The sequence below is a fragment of the Apostichopus japonicus genome, chromosome 12, assembly GCF_037975245.1.
Source record: "Apostichopus japonicus isolate 1M-3 chromosome 12, ASM3797524v1, whole genome shotgun sequence".
In the NCBI taxonomy this organism is placed as follows: Eukaryota; Metazoa; Echinodermata; class Holothuroidea; order Aspidochirotida; family Stichopodidae; genus Apostichopus; species Apostichopus japonicus.
Window position 1 is genome coordinate 24,578,875 of NC_092572.1, and position 16,770 is coordinate 24,595,644.

Consider the following 16,770-nt stretch of genomic DNA (forward strand, 5'->3'; position numbering starts at 1 on the left):
GGGACTTCCTACCTATGGGAATTCAACGTGACTCGACGCAATTGTATTTAACGCGTTCTCATTTAGCGATTTTCCTTGATTCTTTTCGTATATATATATACACCACTTTTTGTACTCTTGGTACCCCCCCCCCCATGCCGTAACACTCTTCCTTATAACAAGATGGCAACTATTCGCATGCAATGCCAGTATTTATGTCGTGCAACAACGTTTGCTCTGAAACAGCTATAGACGTAGATTTCATTCAAAGTATATTTCCTTACAACCATTCATTACGTTTTCTCAAAACAAACACACACACACATACATACATACACACACGCATACAACACGTGACTTTCATACTGAATAAAACACTTGTGTTTGATTTTATTCCATTATAACAAAAAATTTCTCGATTAGTGTCCAGTTGTATAATTGCTGAGTTAATTCCAAGCGATAAAATGTTCCTCCACACAGGATTGAGTTGTGGGCTAAATCCTCACATTGTTGAGAACTATAACATAAAGTGTTATATTTTCCCGGTGGTCTCATTGATCCAAAAGTTATTCGTTGTATTTTTCAAAAGAATGTATCAATATGATATGCAAATTACGATATGCAAATTCTCACATGAATAATAAATAAATGCATATTAGGGAAAAGTATTACTTGAATCTTTTGTATGAAGCAACATAAACACATAAACATACAACCACACAAATAAATAAAGATGATCTCATTTTTGTGGGGGGGGGGGGGGGAGAGAAACTTTAATCGTTCTGTGAAAAAAAAAAAAACACATCTGTTAATTTTAAATGTGCTTTCGCTTAACAAAAAGAGAGCAAAAATGCAGACGAAGAAGAATATAAAAGTAAAAGGAAAAAAAAAAGACCTTTAATATACCTCAGTGTTCGAATGCTCTCGTGTTGTTAATAATGTTCTCTCATGCGAGAAATTAACTACCGTTGCTAGTAGTGTGATACAGCACACTAAAAATGGATTTTTGAGGCTACCGTATAACCCAAAATTGAGAAACTTGGGTTTAATTTTGGGCGCAGCACTCAAAATATTAAACTGTGCGACAGAATCCGTTCGCGCACTCAATCTCAGACACATAGCAATAAATAAAACTCGATTGGAATGAGAGATAAAGTCCACGTCAGACCAAGAGATTGAGCTCAGAAATTCTAGAGAAAGAGAAAAGAGAAGGGGAAAAAAAGAGGATGGAGCAGAAGAAGAAGAAGAAGAAGAATTAGAAATATGAAGGAAAGGCTATAGTAGATCTGCAGGCAATTTCTACCTTGTTTTGGATTCAAGTTAAAAAAAAAAAAAATCTGTCATTTCGAGAGTGGGTATTTGGCTTTACATACCTTTTGAAGGGTTTGCCAATATCGGTCAGCTATTTTTTTTGTCGAGTGGGTTAGACATCTTACATGTAAATTCGATTAACTGTTGAAACATTTTGTTTATGGCCTCTGGCGGAGCAAAAAAAAAAAAGGGGGAAAAAACGAAGATAATTTGTAAAGTTGGACGTAGACATGTATCACCCTAAAGAATATCAAAAATAAATAAAGAATATCAAATATTACAAATAGACAGGGAGGGTTGGTTTACTCTGGATGGGGTTCACTTTTGATGATCAACGCATAATGATGACATGTTGTCATATAAATAATGAAATAAACAAGTAAACAAACAAATAAACAATTATATCTATATATATATACATACATATATATATACATATACACACACACATATATATATATATATATATATATATATATATACCAGCCGGCTTTTCAACCTGACTATAGTGATTATAAATATATATATATATATATATATATAAATATATATATATTTATACACAGGCACATATTTATATACATAGAATGGTAAATGGTAGTGACCGATAATGAATAATTACCAACCTAATTATGAATATTTGTCATGTTTCGCCGCACACATATACCTATAATTATTACATTAATCACTTTGTCAGATTGCAAAGCCGGCTGTTTATACATTCAATCGCACATTATATACGGCGCGCAATGCCAAATCCGAAACAACTATTCATAATATAACATAGATAGTAAAAACATAAATATATTATATCCTTTCTATCTTTTTCTTGTTGTTGTTAAAAAGAAAGAACAATTTCAAGGTCAACTTTGGAAATAAGGAAAAAAATAAAATAAAATATGGATCCGTTATGATAGGCAACAAAATTGAAGGAAATACAATGAGAAAAAAAAGAGAAAAATAACAGTCGACAATTCTTCAACTAATTAAGATAATTTTTGTTGTTGTTAATAACGGAAACAAATTCGTAGACAGCATACATAGAAGCTGAGTACGGCGTCTATTGATGAATTGTGATTCGTGGTCTAAATATCTATTATAATTAAGACAAATATTTGTACATATATATACATACATATAAATATATATATATCCTTAAACTGATGCAGAGATCTTTTTTTTTGGGGGGGGGGGGCTGCAGATTAATTATGAGTAAAATGTACATAAAAGAACCCATTCTTCGTGATCGCCTGATTTGTGCAAACCAGTATTAGGAGTAATAAAGCAAAAGGGTGAAATTTATTCTCTGTGGATTTATTGAGAAGAGAAAAACAAAGTCAGCGGAATTTTAAAGAGATATATGTCTTTGTAGATATCAATATTAGAGTGTATGTAGTTGATTATTACGCAGATAAATGGAACTTTCCAGTATAAGAATAAAGTGCGATTGTTTTGTTTTTGTTGTTGAGGTTTTTTGTAATGTTTTCATTGTAAGATATTCATAGATTAAGTTCATCAACTTGAAAACTACAGAAAGGTATTGTAAAAAAAATAAACGTTCGATTTGATTATATTAATATTGATTATAAGAAAATATATTTATTTACAAACGTCGTCTGTAAACTCTATATGTTGGGTGGGTGTGGAGCGCTTTTTGGGTCTTGAATATCGGTTAAAATGACCAATATGTTGACCTACACTTCCAAGAAAATGGCCTACTTCTTGGTTTGAACTTAAGGAAGAAAAAAAGTGAACACTTAGTTGGTTTAATACTTAACTAAATTGACCAAGAGATGAATAAGTACAAACGACTGGGGTAAAGTCTACTAGATTGCAATCTTGATAGTTTACATGGAAACAAATTACATTCAATGTTTTCTTTTTTTTTTAAATGTGAACTTGATGGACAGTAAAATTGATAAATAGCTAACTGAATAGGCAAAACGACTGCAGTCGAGACTACTTGGATGTACAGATTTACGTCACGCGTGAAAAGGAAACGAAGAAAAAACAGTTACATGCTTGGTTTAAAAATCCAAATATGGACATGATGAACAATTAAAATGATGAAGAGCCGAAAAGTCAAAACGACTGCAATAGAGACTAGTATAGGATGTACAGGTTTGCCAGTTTAGATTTACGTCATTTTATGAAGAAATGAATCTATGCAGAGTGATACTTGATTTCTTTTTCAAATATGAACATGATAAACAATTTACATGCAGTAAATCTGAAAACGCCAAAACGACTGCAGCAGAGCCTATATGGATGTGCTCTTTGCCAGTAAACTTTGACTTAAAAACATACACTGCCTATACCAGGATGTCTGTGTTTAAAATATGATTATGATAGAAATTTAAAAAATGAAGCAATTTGTGATTCGTTTTCGATTCTGAAACATTTTAGCTCATACCAGTATGAATCACATGCAAACAGAAAACAACTGAAAGATCATTGATTCAAAAGTAATTCATAAAGTATATTGTCATGCTTTGAATAAAATATTGATTATATTGACTAATGATTATATAATATTAGTATGGGATGTTATTGTAATTACCGAAAAGCGCAGCAATGATTATCACAAACAGACACAACAACAAACAAAGCCCCCCCCCCCAAAAAAAAAATATATATATATATATTTTTTATGATATCTTGGCAACATGATATACAAACTATACAGAGGCTAGTTCACAGATTTTGGTCAAACCAACCTAAGCAAATCAAAACGGAGAGTTGACGCAAAGATCCTAAAAACAAAATTTTCCCCGAATAAAATTCACTGTATATATAACAATTGTATCATTTCTAAAATTGACAAGTTGTATTGTACTCCGTTAGTGAACTTGTTTCCATTCAATTATGACGCTAACAACAGTACATTGGGCTCCCCAAGGATTATCAATCAGCGTATTTGCCCTTTTAGTAGAAGATGGGTAATCTCCTACAGCACGCCGCAGACATCTCACATATCCTTGGGCAGTCTCGCGACCGAAGGATTTCTTCAACGAACGCCAATTTGATTTTTTTAATCCTTCGTTCATTACGAGGGAATAAATCTGTAATCTCTTTGCGACTCGATTTGTAATCATCTTGTTTCCATTTTAAAGGGTCGGTTTACTGGCTTCCTTTCTGCAGTCTGTTTTAAGAAAAAAATATGTAACATTATTGTTGATATTTCGTGTATTGGTTATTTGTTAATGATTTATTCTAAAACAGCGAATATTGTAACATATATATATATATATATATATATATATATATATATATATATATATATAAAGAAAACCTTATAAGCAACTTTTACATCGTCTTTAAAGAGAAAGCACTTTAAATTCTAGAAAAAAAAGGAAGAAACAGACATAAAAAGAGAAAAAACGTAGGAATTACATCGTGAAACACTACCGTATAACTGAATGTCAAGCTCTGACATTTAGGAATTATCATTTGATTTTGCTCACATTCTGTTTAGCAATACGAAGACATTTACACTGTCCCATAGGAGAGAAGTATATGCTACTTGCAATATGTAGAGCAACGTGATTGTATGAAAGACGAAGATATTTGCATGGATTCATATTTAGTATTGATATTTTGCACAGGCTGGTTAGAGGTTCGTGCATTTTGTGTGCAGAATTATGCTAATACAAAGAAACAAGATAAAAACATGAACTTCTCCAATTTGTACAGCTTTTTTTGGCCACCTCTGGCGTTTTGTTAACATGATGTAAAGCTTAGCTTTGTTTTACACTATTGTTATAATAAATCCTGGACTAGCGTTGTTAAAGCAAAAATAATTATATACATAGGCCTATTCATGTTTTGATTAACGTAACACGTCACAATTCTATGAAAATTTACATGAACTGAAAAGCAATATATTGTTTGGAAAGTCAAAGGTCACTAGCAACAAACACTTTCACGCAGGCAAACGTTAACAAAGGCCCACCCCTTCAAGTATTTTTCACTCCAAATCCGCAAGGCCAAATGACGTTAGACGTTTTTAAAACCGCGAGAAAACATTTGTAAATGATATGTTCCATTTTTAACTTAATTTCTCACATACATCACGAATTTGAATGAGACTTATAGTGGAACTCGTGTAAAAACCATTATTCTCGTTATTACGTCACTTTGGTCATGCGCAGTTTCATACAAAATGGCAAATTTGCGTGTTATTTTACCACGTAGGCAACATATAGACCAACTTGAAAATTAATGTACCATACACGTCTACTAAGCATTTTATATACAAACCCAAATATATATCTAGGAACAAACTGAGAGATCTCTCTGAATATTGGACTGAAAATATGATAAATCTGTAAATATGGAATAACGAACAAATAGACCTACAATATTTTTTTCTTAAAACTCTTCCTATGTTTATGAAAGGAACTTCCAAATCATCTCGAAGCCTCTCAATCGATAATTATGAAAATGAACACAGTCTTTGTAACTGATTAGGTGAGATGATTTATGTGGCTGACCCCTGCCTTAGTTACCATACTAAAATGGCGTGTAATCGAATTACTCATCGAAACGAGAAATTGCATTTCATTTTCTCACATCTTTTGTTTACTTTTTTTTGTGTATTTTTTTATTCTTACATCTTATACTGGTATATTAGTATTTTATTTTCTATTTTTTTTTATTATCTCATGTGACCTTGATGTGTCATCGGTCATACGAATCCCTCATGTGACTGTCAAACCAAACTAGAAGAACGGAAAATGTTTTCAATTTCCCAAAATCCCAAATGGTATATTGAAGTAGAGTGGAGAACCAACATTTTGAAAAAACATTCAATTTTCTATAATAAATTATTATTAATATTTTGATATTAACTTCTTTTATCGGTTGTCTATAATTTAAATTGTACCCATTACAGTGGCTAAAGTAAAAGGTACAATTTAACACATTTTTATATATATATAGATATAGAGTTATATATGTGTGTGTATATATACATATATATAGTTATATATATAGTTATATATGGATGTAGTTATATATATTTAGTTATATAGTTATATATATTACTATATGAATAACTATATAAATATACATATATAACAATATATATATATATATATATATACAAAACTATATATAGGCCTATATATATATATAAATATATATATATATACAAAATAGATACAAAATAGATACGTAATTTGCACATACATCTTACAAGAACTAAAACTTAATAATACACGTACGTACCGCTTACTGTATTACTGTATAATCTAGGCGGTACATTATACAAACTGCAATTCTGGTGACGTTACCATCCTCCCATGTATCTCAGTTTTTATGGAGAACGTTTTCCCTTTGATGGAGAAACTAAGAAAAAAAAAGGGAGATAGAAAAAAAAACGAAAAAAAAAAACATTTTGCCGAAGCTGAGTTAGATTACTTGATCAGTTCCCTAGTTTATTATGGATCTTTGCAGTATTACCAAACCCCAATTCTGCCTGTGTAATCCATTATCTTCCTTCCCTCCTTTTCTCTCTCGACTTTTGTTTTTTACGGTGGCGAAGCTGGAAACGATTTTTCAAAATTATGTCAGTAGGGGGGAAACTAGATTGACGCTGTTACTCTTGATTTACTTACTCCCGCTTTTAATTAAGCTGATTAACTTCTTCTGCTTTTTTGTTTCTCCGCGGTTTCTGGCTGCGAGACCATGCTGCTATGTTATTTCGTGTAAACAACAACCGCTACGTATAGTAACTTTCAATTTATACACCGTCCGCGTCACGTGACCATATGTCACGGTACTTTCTTGGGTGGATTACTGTTTAACAGTATATACTCCTTATATGCATGTTAAGGTGTGTAGTTTGTTCTTTATATTTATTCAATCTGAGGACGGATGCAAGTGGTCACGGACCAATGCCAATCCCCATCGTCCCACCCTCCAACCAGCCCCACCAACCCACCCTTCCCCACTCTACACCCTCCCCCCCCCCCACCCACCAAACTGGCCGCTTAAATGAACAACAATTGAATAAACAGTAGAGGATATTTTCGCATGCAATTTGTTCAGGATGATGACAATTTTTTCATTTTTATGTTTGGATTTGCTTAAAGGTTATACTTCTTTTCATATATATACATAAACCTTTTAGCTTTTGTTGTGTAATCATACAATTTTTTTAAATTTTGCGTGGACGTTGTTTATTAACACTTCTTTTGGCGTAATGATCTCATTAGATGAAAATGTGTTTTACAATCATGCTGATTTTTTTATAAAAGTTGTGAAGATTAGTCACATCTATGGCAACCACATTAACATAAAAACTTTTATTTCAATAAAATTAATAGACTAACATTTCTAAATATCATCAACATATTAACAGTAATCTTACTCGATGGAAAATTGTTTTCATTAATTTTACTTTCGTCCCTTCACATTTCTAATGCCTAACGTTTTAGAATATAAATCCGCCAACTTACCACAATACATCAACGTGTTAGCATTAAACGCCAGCATATATCGAATCGCTTCTTTATCATAATGACATCAAAATGTCCACATTTTTTTAATTAATATTGAATAAGGAATCGGTTTCGATTATCTCTTATAATTGTTGACGTTTTAATGTAAAACCGAAAATAAACACACCGCGTCATGTCAATATTTAACCTTGGAAGATTGACTTCATGCATGCACACTGTGTATTAGTTATCACAATGTTAACATTTAAATGTTAGGATATCGATTACATACATCATTGGTCTCTTCTAACTCCATGAATATATCGAATATAATTCGATATGTTTCCTCATCATGTTACAACAGTTTTGCGCTGTAGAATTCAATCTCCCCCCCCCGCACCGCCCTACCCCCAAAGCCAGTGTTTGTTGTATTCAACATAAGACTGCAGTTTGCTGACAACGTATAAAAGACACACCTATAAAGATATCTTTGGTCTGGAAAGGGCGTCGAATCAGTGACCCCATGCTTACAAGCCCTGCGCACTTTCAGCTGAGCTAACACAGCAGTTATAGTTGGTAGTGATATCTACAGAGCAGTTTTTTTTTTTTTGTAAAGGGTGCCTTTCAGACAAAGACGGTAGCTGAAAGAAACATAAATGGTATTGTCCTATATAGTTGATAAAATCGATCCAGAAATGTTGTAATTATGTAATAATATCTCTTGCGAAATGAAAAATGAAAAAAAAAAATCAAGTCATTAGTTTACAATAAGTATCGTGGGACTCTTTGTATGAAACTTGTTTACAACATTTGGATTTTGGATTACCAGTGATATGTAAATAATAGAAGGGATTGATCTGCCTTATGAAAAACTTAAGTTACACAATTCAATCATAACGCAACAAATATTATGGAGTAAAAGTCTATAGAGTATAAACGTTTATTTATCGGGGTTTTGTAACAAGGAAAACAAATGGATATTTGTATGATTGTCTAATGCTAGGTAACACTATATAAATAAATTGTATGTAACTATAGCAAGATAGCGCCTCCACAATTCGAAGTTTCCCTCGTGAAACAGACACACTGGGTGAATTCAAGTATGAGTTTGAAAGAAGGGGGAGCTGTTCAATTCTGTGCTTCTACACGAATTTCTCTAGTATTACCAACCTGAAGCTATCCCAGGATTCAGCACAGGATTCATCCCAGGATTCACCACAGGATTCAGATTCATCCCAGGATTGACGAATCCTGGGAAGAATCCTGTGATGAATCCTGTGTTGAATCCTGGGATGAATCCTGGGATGAATCCTGGGATGAATCCTGGGATGAATCCTGGGATGAATTCTGGGATGAATCCTGGGATGAATCCTGGGATGAATCCTGGGATAGCCTCAGGTTGGTCTAGTATTCTCTCCTTATAGGAGAGACAACACCTATAGCCATCATCTTTAGCGTATATGACAGGGACCTTTGTCTTAGGAAAGAAACACCTCTCTCCATTTTGAGATATAATAGTATGTATGTCATATCTTGGAGCTGTCATTTTGTAAATAATATGTGATGTCACTTAAACATAATTACATGAGTTTTCACAAGAATCTGGGTGTTGACCCTGAAATAAATCTTATCAATAGGCAATGTTAATAACTTCAATGTATTAGTTCAATTCAATTGCACCATTAGCAAAAACCAATCTTCATTACAGATAATAACCCTTGTGTTAATTAAGGAAAACATCAAAATCTTGAAGCACATTTCGCTCGATGATGTCATATGTTAGACTTGACCAAGTCTTCAGCCATTTGTCTGCAGGAACCTTAAATTGGGGATCTCTCTATAACGGGATACTATATTTCTGAGCTATTTGGGAAAGTTTTCGATATCATGATAGTTGTCTTCATCACTTTGACAAATGACGAAAATTCGATTTGTGTCTCATTTATGCAGGATAAGTTTCTTTCAGTGTCGTTTGTGATTTTGTTAACTTCTTGATGGAGAGGGGGGGGGGGGTGTAGAGGGGGGATATCCAAGTATAAACTATTGACAATGACTATAATCATTGTTGTAGAAGTAACGAGAACTAAAAATGACCCATGTCTACCTCAAGTATTATGTCAATTTGTGCTAAAATAACCTGTATGATATGTCAGACTATAGCATGCCTAAGCATACCATCTGTATAGGCTAACATGCTTTATGTGAATGCTCGGTTATTTCTATATATAAGCGTGTTAGGCTGAAGTCATTCCTATGCCATACCTATATGTCATAGTAAATATAGCAACCTATGGATGTTTCCTTGTAAAACACCGTAGAGTGTGTAGGCTAATAGGCTACACTATAGCAAGAGTGTGTAGGCTAATAGGCTACACTATAGCATTATTTACATCCTAAGCCGACAAACTCAAGCTACACAACAATCATCACATCCTAGATAGCTGCAAATATACCAGTGAATAATGTGTCCCACGAGAGAATGTATTTTAATTAGCCTAGTTAATTTAGTTAGTCGTGTTTTCAAAATCTGAGAGTGGACAGCTATGAAACAACCTTTGAAATTCCTACCATAAATATATCAGCACTGTACGCTAATATAAACAATGTAGCATATATACAGTGATAACCTACGAATAGTTAGATAGGTTACCACGTATCGTAGCATGCCTAGGCTTAAATAACGTGGGTAATATCGGCCTACATATAACGCGTGTGTATTGTATAAACCTTACGTTAATTAGATTACAGGGCTATGGAAGAACGTTGTGACGTCATAACATATCGAGCAAAATCGCCTTAATAACACCACTATTTGAAGAATTGTGTCAAATTATAATTCAATAAAGCATGAACAACCTATCGAGCCTACACTAACAACGCAATCGGCAGTGTCCTTATACAAATCGAAAACAAAGCACTCACAAACAACACACATACATAATTATCGGTAAAACGCTATAGTCAGCCGAGAGCGATGTATATACCATTGTGACGTCACAGGTAACTTATAGAAGAATGTAACCATATATATTTCACAGGTTCAGTCGATATTACCACAAAAAAAATATATATATGTATAATAATTTCAAGACAACATTCATCAGTTATTGACAGCGATATAGTATAAGCAATACGGTCTTGTCGTCCAATTTCTTGATTTAAATATACGCGGTGGTCATGGCGACGGATTTCTTGCAAACGTCATATGCGTAAACGATCAATTTCTAAGAATCATTCCCCTTTGTTTGGTTAGAACAGCAGTAGTCTTGCGTGTCTGAATCAATCATTAGGCTAATGAAGTTTTCTTGGCGAGTAACGTGACCATTTTAGCATATTTGTAGCTGAAGGTGACCGAAATTTCTATCGAGGAGTACATAAATGAGTATGAGTTTAAGAGCAACGTTTCTTAATTATTATTATTTTTTTTTAGTTTGTCGAAGAATTCTATCGCGGGTAATTTGTTATTCCCTTTGACCATAATCAGTTAAAAAAGTAAATATCAATTCAAATTCGTGAAATTTAAAAAAAAAATACTAATTTTCATATATTATTTATTTCATAACACAATTTAGATGAATATCATTTCAAAAAGTTTTAGATTAATTGAGAATTTTTTCGCAATTAACTGGTCACGTGAGTTGCTGAAAATAAAAATATAATATTGCCTTCTTGAAGATTGCAAGTAATGTTAAAATATTATATTTAATCCTAAACGTTATAGTGTGCTATTAAAGTAATGAACTTTCGTGTATATGCGGCTAAGGTCATATTAAATTTATGGCCGACTAAATATTGACAAAATTTCATTACATCGAAGAATTTTTAAATTGCTTGTCAAATAATTATCGATATTTCAGTCAAAACGAAATTATTGCAGGAAAGAAAAAAATTATATATACGGTTATGGATCGTTCACTGAATGGCGGGCGACCATCGCCTGTTTTCGACATTTACATATATCTAATATGTGTTTATTTTTTGATATTTTCTTTGTTGTTGTGTGAGTATAAAACATTCAAGTCCATATACTGGATGGTAATAAAACAGAAGAATGATGGGCTAGGTAATCAGGTAAAATTAGCTATTCAACCTTAAAAATGAGAAAACAACAGAAATCTATAGTTTTTAACAATAGCTGTTTTTGAGCACGGTGTATTTAATAAAAGTAGTCGAATCGATGTTAGTTTCGATACCTGTTCATTTTTTTCTGGTCTTTCCTTTTTTACTCGAGACGAGATATTTCTTAAAGGCATGGTAGAAAATAGAAGGGTAGTAGATGGCGCTTGCCTTGTAATAAGTTTTGCCGTGATTAGATGTTTCCTTCCCAATGAAATAGAGGGTAGTATACCAAAAATAAAAAAAAAATAAAAACAATATCATGAAGGTTGTAATGTGCCAGTGCAAAATATAACATGCGTTGATTGGCCCATACTCGTCACGTGACATTAAAGGTACATTAATCATAACATGTGCATTAAAGTCGCGTTCGGTGATTAAAATATTGTGTGATTTTGACCAAGTCATGTAATATTTATACATATTTGAATTTACCTAATTAGGGAGTAATTAACCGTAAAATCCAAGACAAAAGAACATTTTCTGTCACCAACTAAAGGTATACTCTTATGCAGTTGTTTTTTTAAATATTTTTTTTATTATTTGTAAATCGGTTAAGCCTTATTGCATAAAGTAATTGATGTGGTTTTGTGGGCTGAGTTAGGATGTGGTTTTATGCAGGTACCTAATTTGATTTTTGAGGTAATATTGGAGTATGATTTCATCAAGTTATGAAAATGCTTTATGTATCATGTTAAAATTATTGTAAACATTGGGGGAAAGAGTGTTATTAATTTGATTGATTTTTTTAGTTGATTAATTGATTGATTCAACCGTTCGTTTATTCATTCATGTATTCATTCATTCATTCATGCATGCATATATGCATGCATACATTCATTCATTCATTCGTGCATTCATACATTCATTCTTTCATTCATTCATCCATCCATCCATCCTTCCATCCATCCATTCATCCATCCATCCATTCATTCATTCATTCAATCAAACTTTCATTCATTCATTTAATCGGTTCATACGTTGATATTCAAAAATGCATTCATTAAAATGACGAGAAATTTATTTCGAAAGAAAAGGTTAACATGGGCCTATTGGTAATATTGTGCATGAGGGGGGAGTGGGTGGATGGTCGGAGCTGTTTATGATGCAGTACAAATGTCAACCCTATAAGATACTTGTCTTATTCTACTCAAGATACCTCTTCTCAATATAGTGTCTTATTCCAGATGTTTTTAAAATTCCTTTTATAACTCATTTTTTTTTTGTCTTTCAGTTGTCTCTCAACCCTTTACCGTCCAACTTCAAGATAAACATGTAATGCTTGGTAACACCGTGGTCTTCAAGTGCGAAGTACCTGCTTTTGCAAAAGACTACGTCACCGTGACGTCATGGTCACGTTCTGGGACAACCATTGTTGCAGGTAAACAAAAAGCTTTCATGATGTGATATTAACATTAACAATACGTTAGCCCTCTGTTATTGATTTGTTCATGTACTTATTTATCTATTTATGATTAAAAACACCCCTTACTATACTTTAAATTTTGAAATCATCCCATAAAAATATAATTGGCTTCAAAATCTATGACTCTACGAAAATTACCGTATCTTTAATCTAGAAAACCCAGTTGTGACATACGCGACGTTTAAATGCTTCAATTTGATTAACGCATTAATTTTTGATGCATTCACACAATTTCTCAAAGTTTATTACCATCGTTGTTGTCTATATGTGATGGATTTCCCCATATAAGGAACTATTGAAGCGTAAAGCCTTAAATGAGAGGACGTTAGTTTTTAAAGAAGTATAGCGTCTCCGTGGATTCCATATGCATGTATATTGCGGGGTACAAATTCGTTGGATGGATTGTTTATCAATGCATCTGGCAACAGTCGTGTCGTGACGTCATCATGGCAATTTAGCTGCGAAATGTCTTGTTTGTTTTTGATCTTTCGTATTATTGTATTAATCACATTTTCACGGAGAAAAATAATATTCTTAAAATATATATATATATATATATATATATATATATATCAAATAGCCTAAATATTTTTTATCATCTTCCTTCTTAACCCGAGATCAGGTATCATCGGCCGATCTATCGTATCTTTGAAAACAATTCATCCACAATTTGTCTTTTTTTTTGTGCTAAATCTGTTTTATTTATTTCTTTAATTTCTTGTGTGTCAAGTAATTATACCTTTCGTTCTGTTCTTCTCATTCATTTCACTACAACCAAATATAATATCTCATAAAATTACGTAGTCATTCATAATAAAAATATCCTTGGCATTAGAAAAAGACCCTGGAGAAAGATTCTTCGTAACGTTAATTTTTTTCATGGATACGAATTTTTATTTTTTTCATTTTTCTTTGCTAACCTAACAGTCACACAGACAATAATGATGATACATGTTACATCGCGTGGATTTAATTATTACTGTACGGATACTCTGCAAAACCGCAATACCGCGTACAGAAAATGATGGCGCTCATGCTTTTCGTTTACAGCTATGTTGAAAGCCTGATCAGGTCCAAGTAAAGGCCGTCAGCTGTAAGTCGATACAAAATTAAAAAAAAAAAAAAACGTATTTTGGAGTAATCAGCTATTTACAAACTTAGCAGGCGAATTGCAAGAATGGCGTGATAAGTGAGGTCATCACAATTAGTGACGTCATCATTACATATTGATCCAGCGTTCATCGGTATTAATTTCTACCTTTTTTTTTAAAGTAAAAAAGAAAAAAAAAACAAGGAAGATTTTTCAAAATGACTTTCTCCCAAGAAATGACTTTAAAACTAAAATATCTCTTAAACTGAACAAGATATTTTGAGCTGTTTTGCGGGGATTTATTCAGTCATATAATATAAATACATTTAGACTAATAACCACATATTATTTTAGTTTAACTTTTAATTTGTTGTGTCTCACAGGCGGCAGGTTTAGTATATTTCCTTGGGGAGAGCTCCACATTCGCGATGCCAGAGTCGAAGACAAGGAATACCAGTACTCATGCTCTACGAGGAACACGTTACTCCAAACAACGAAATCCAGCGATTTTAAGAAACTCACCTTAGCAGGTAGGAATCTTTTAAATCGTCTATTTCGACGTGTTTTTTTATATTTTTTTAACCGAAGTAAGAATTGTCAGAAGAGCGATATAATGTGTAGAACTATTCCCCTATTCCATAATTCCTACGGGTCACCTTATTGAGCCCTGGTCAGTGATGCCCCCCCCCCCCCCGCACTCCATCACCCGCCCGACTTTCCCCAGGTAGATTTTTGGACACTATTTATTCACATATCATAAACACTCATTGTATAGGACATCTTTTCCGGTTTTAGTATTTGTTTTATTTTAACCATTTCGTTAATGGTATCGTCTTTCTGTACAGTCCCAGTGAATATCAAACCAGAGATCATCGACTCTGTCGTGGAGCATACCATTTCGATTGGGGAAGAAATCGAGTTACCATGTGCCGCTAGCGGTCACCCATCACCGGAGTACCAGTGGACCAAGGACGGTTCATCGGTTACACTCTCAGAGAGGATAACTCTGAGGCGCGGTAACCTGGTCGTCAGTAACGCCGTACTTGATGATGGCGGTAGTTACCAATGTACCGCGGAGAACAATTTCGGTAGCAACACGGTGTCTCGCAATCTCGTAGTAAGAGGTAAGGGACGCGGTAATATACAAATGAGTAATTGCAGGAGAACACGGTGCCAGGCCAAACATCCATCATTGGTTTATGAGATGGAGACAAAAGTCATAAACAACTTAATTCCCCCAAATCGTATTCAATTTGGGACGGATATCACAAAGATATCACAAATTAAATTTGTTAAATTGAGCAAGTTTTCTTAGCTAGCTGGTGGGGGTGCGGGGGGGGGGGGGTGGGCGGTGGGTGAGGTGGGTGGAGGGAGGAGTGGAGCTGGTCTGCAAAAACACAAGACTTTCATATAAACTATAAACATAAAGGCTGAGTTCGTGTCCACCTAAAGCTAGATACGTTAGAGATTGTTCCGTATTATTTTAAATTAATGTTGGAAAACTTACTAAAACAAGTAACTAATAACTGGTAATTAGCATTTTTTGTTAGACCAAAAACGTAGCTTATGTCATTATAATTTTCTGAATATCACTTCAGAAAACCCAGAAAAAAATGTCCTGAAATGAGTTTGAAAATCTAAACTCATTATTGATCAGTGTCTTTGATAAGATTGTACCTCTTACTTGTTAAAATCCGTGCTATCTGGGAACGTTAATTTTCACTGGTCACATAACCTGGTTTTTGCATTTTTATTTTCGAAGAACCCATCGTGGTGTCATTCTACCCTCAAAAACGAACCGTCGACATCGGAGCATTCGCCACATTTAACTGCTCTGTGACGGGACACCCTATAGAAGAGGTCACGTGGTACAAAAACGCCCAACCATTGGACGAAGACGAGCGCGTCACTGTGTATTCCAATGGGACCATGGTGGTCGCGGGCATGCATCGAAATGATCGTGGGATGTATCAGTGTGTAGCTAGTAACATGTGGGAAACGCAGGAAGCCACCATGCAACTTTCTCTAGGAGGTGAGTAGGGGCGCCATCATATTTAGAATTTTATTAATATAAGCCACCTAAATCTGGTTAGCTTTTCGCATTTTAAAGTGGTCATCGTTTTTCAATTTGTTAAGCAGTTACTAAACATAGTAAAGGTATGTAAATTGTCAGGAGTTTGGAGCGATTGTCGGGTTTTCTTGTTAGCGAGTATAGACAGAACACACCTGACAGGGCATGCAGCACATGCGCAGTAGCATGAGTACGAGAACAAGTCCATAGAATAAACTCGACTACACGGATCTGAGCGCGTGTATGAGTTCCTTATCTTGTACAATACGATTTCCACTGAAATGTTTCGAATAGTATAGCGTGATGAGTACAACTCCACGGAAGTGAGTACTAA

General features: G+C 33.9%; 1 protein-coding gene across 1 annotated transcript in view; it reads left to right on the forward strand.

Annotated features, from left to right (window-relative positions):
* Positions 1-16,770, forward strand: part of LOC139977985 (cell adhesion molecule DSCAM-like) — a 94,728-nt gene that overhangs the window by 44,678 nt on the left and 33,280 nt on the right. Inside the window, exons 3-6 of the mRNA XM_071987876.1 lie at positions 13,084-13,230; positions 14,749-14,895; positions 15,211-15,489; positions 16,128-16,397. Coding sequence (XP_071843977.1) covers positions 13,084-13,230; positions 14,749-14,895; positions 15,211-15,489; positions 16,128-16,397 — 843 coding nt within the window. The remainder of the gene's footprint in view (positions 1-13,083; positions 13,231-14,748; positions 14,896-15,210; positions 15,490-16,127; positions 16,398-16,770) is intronic.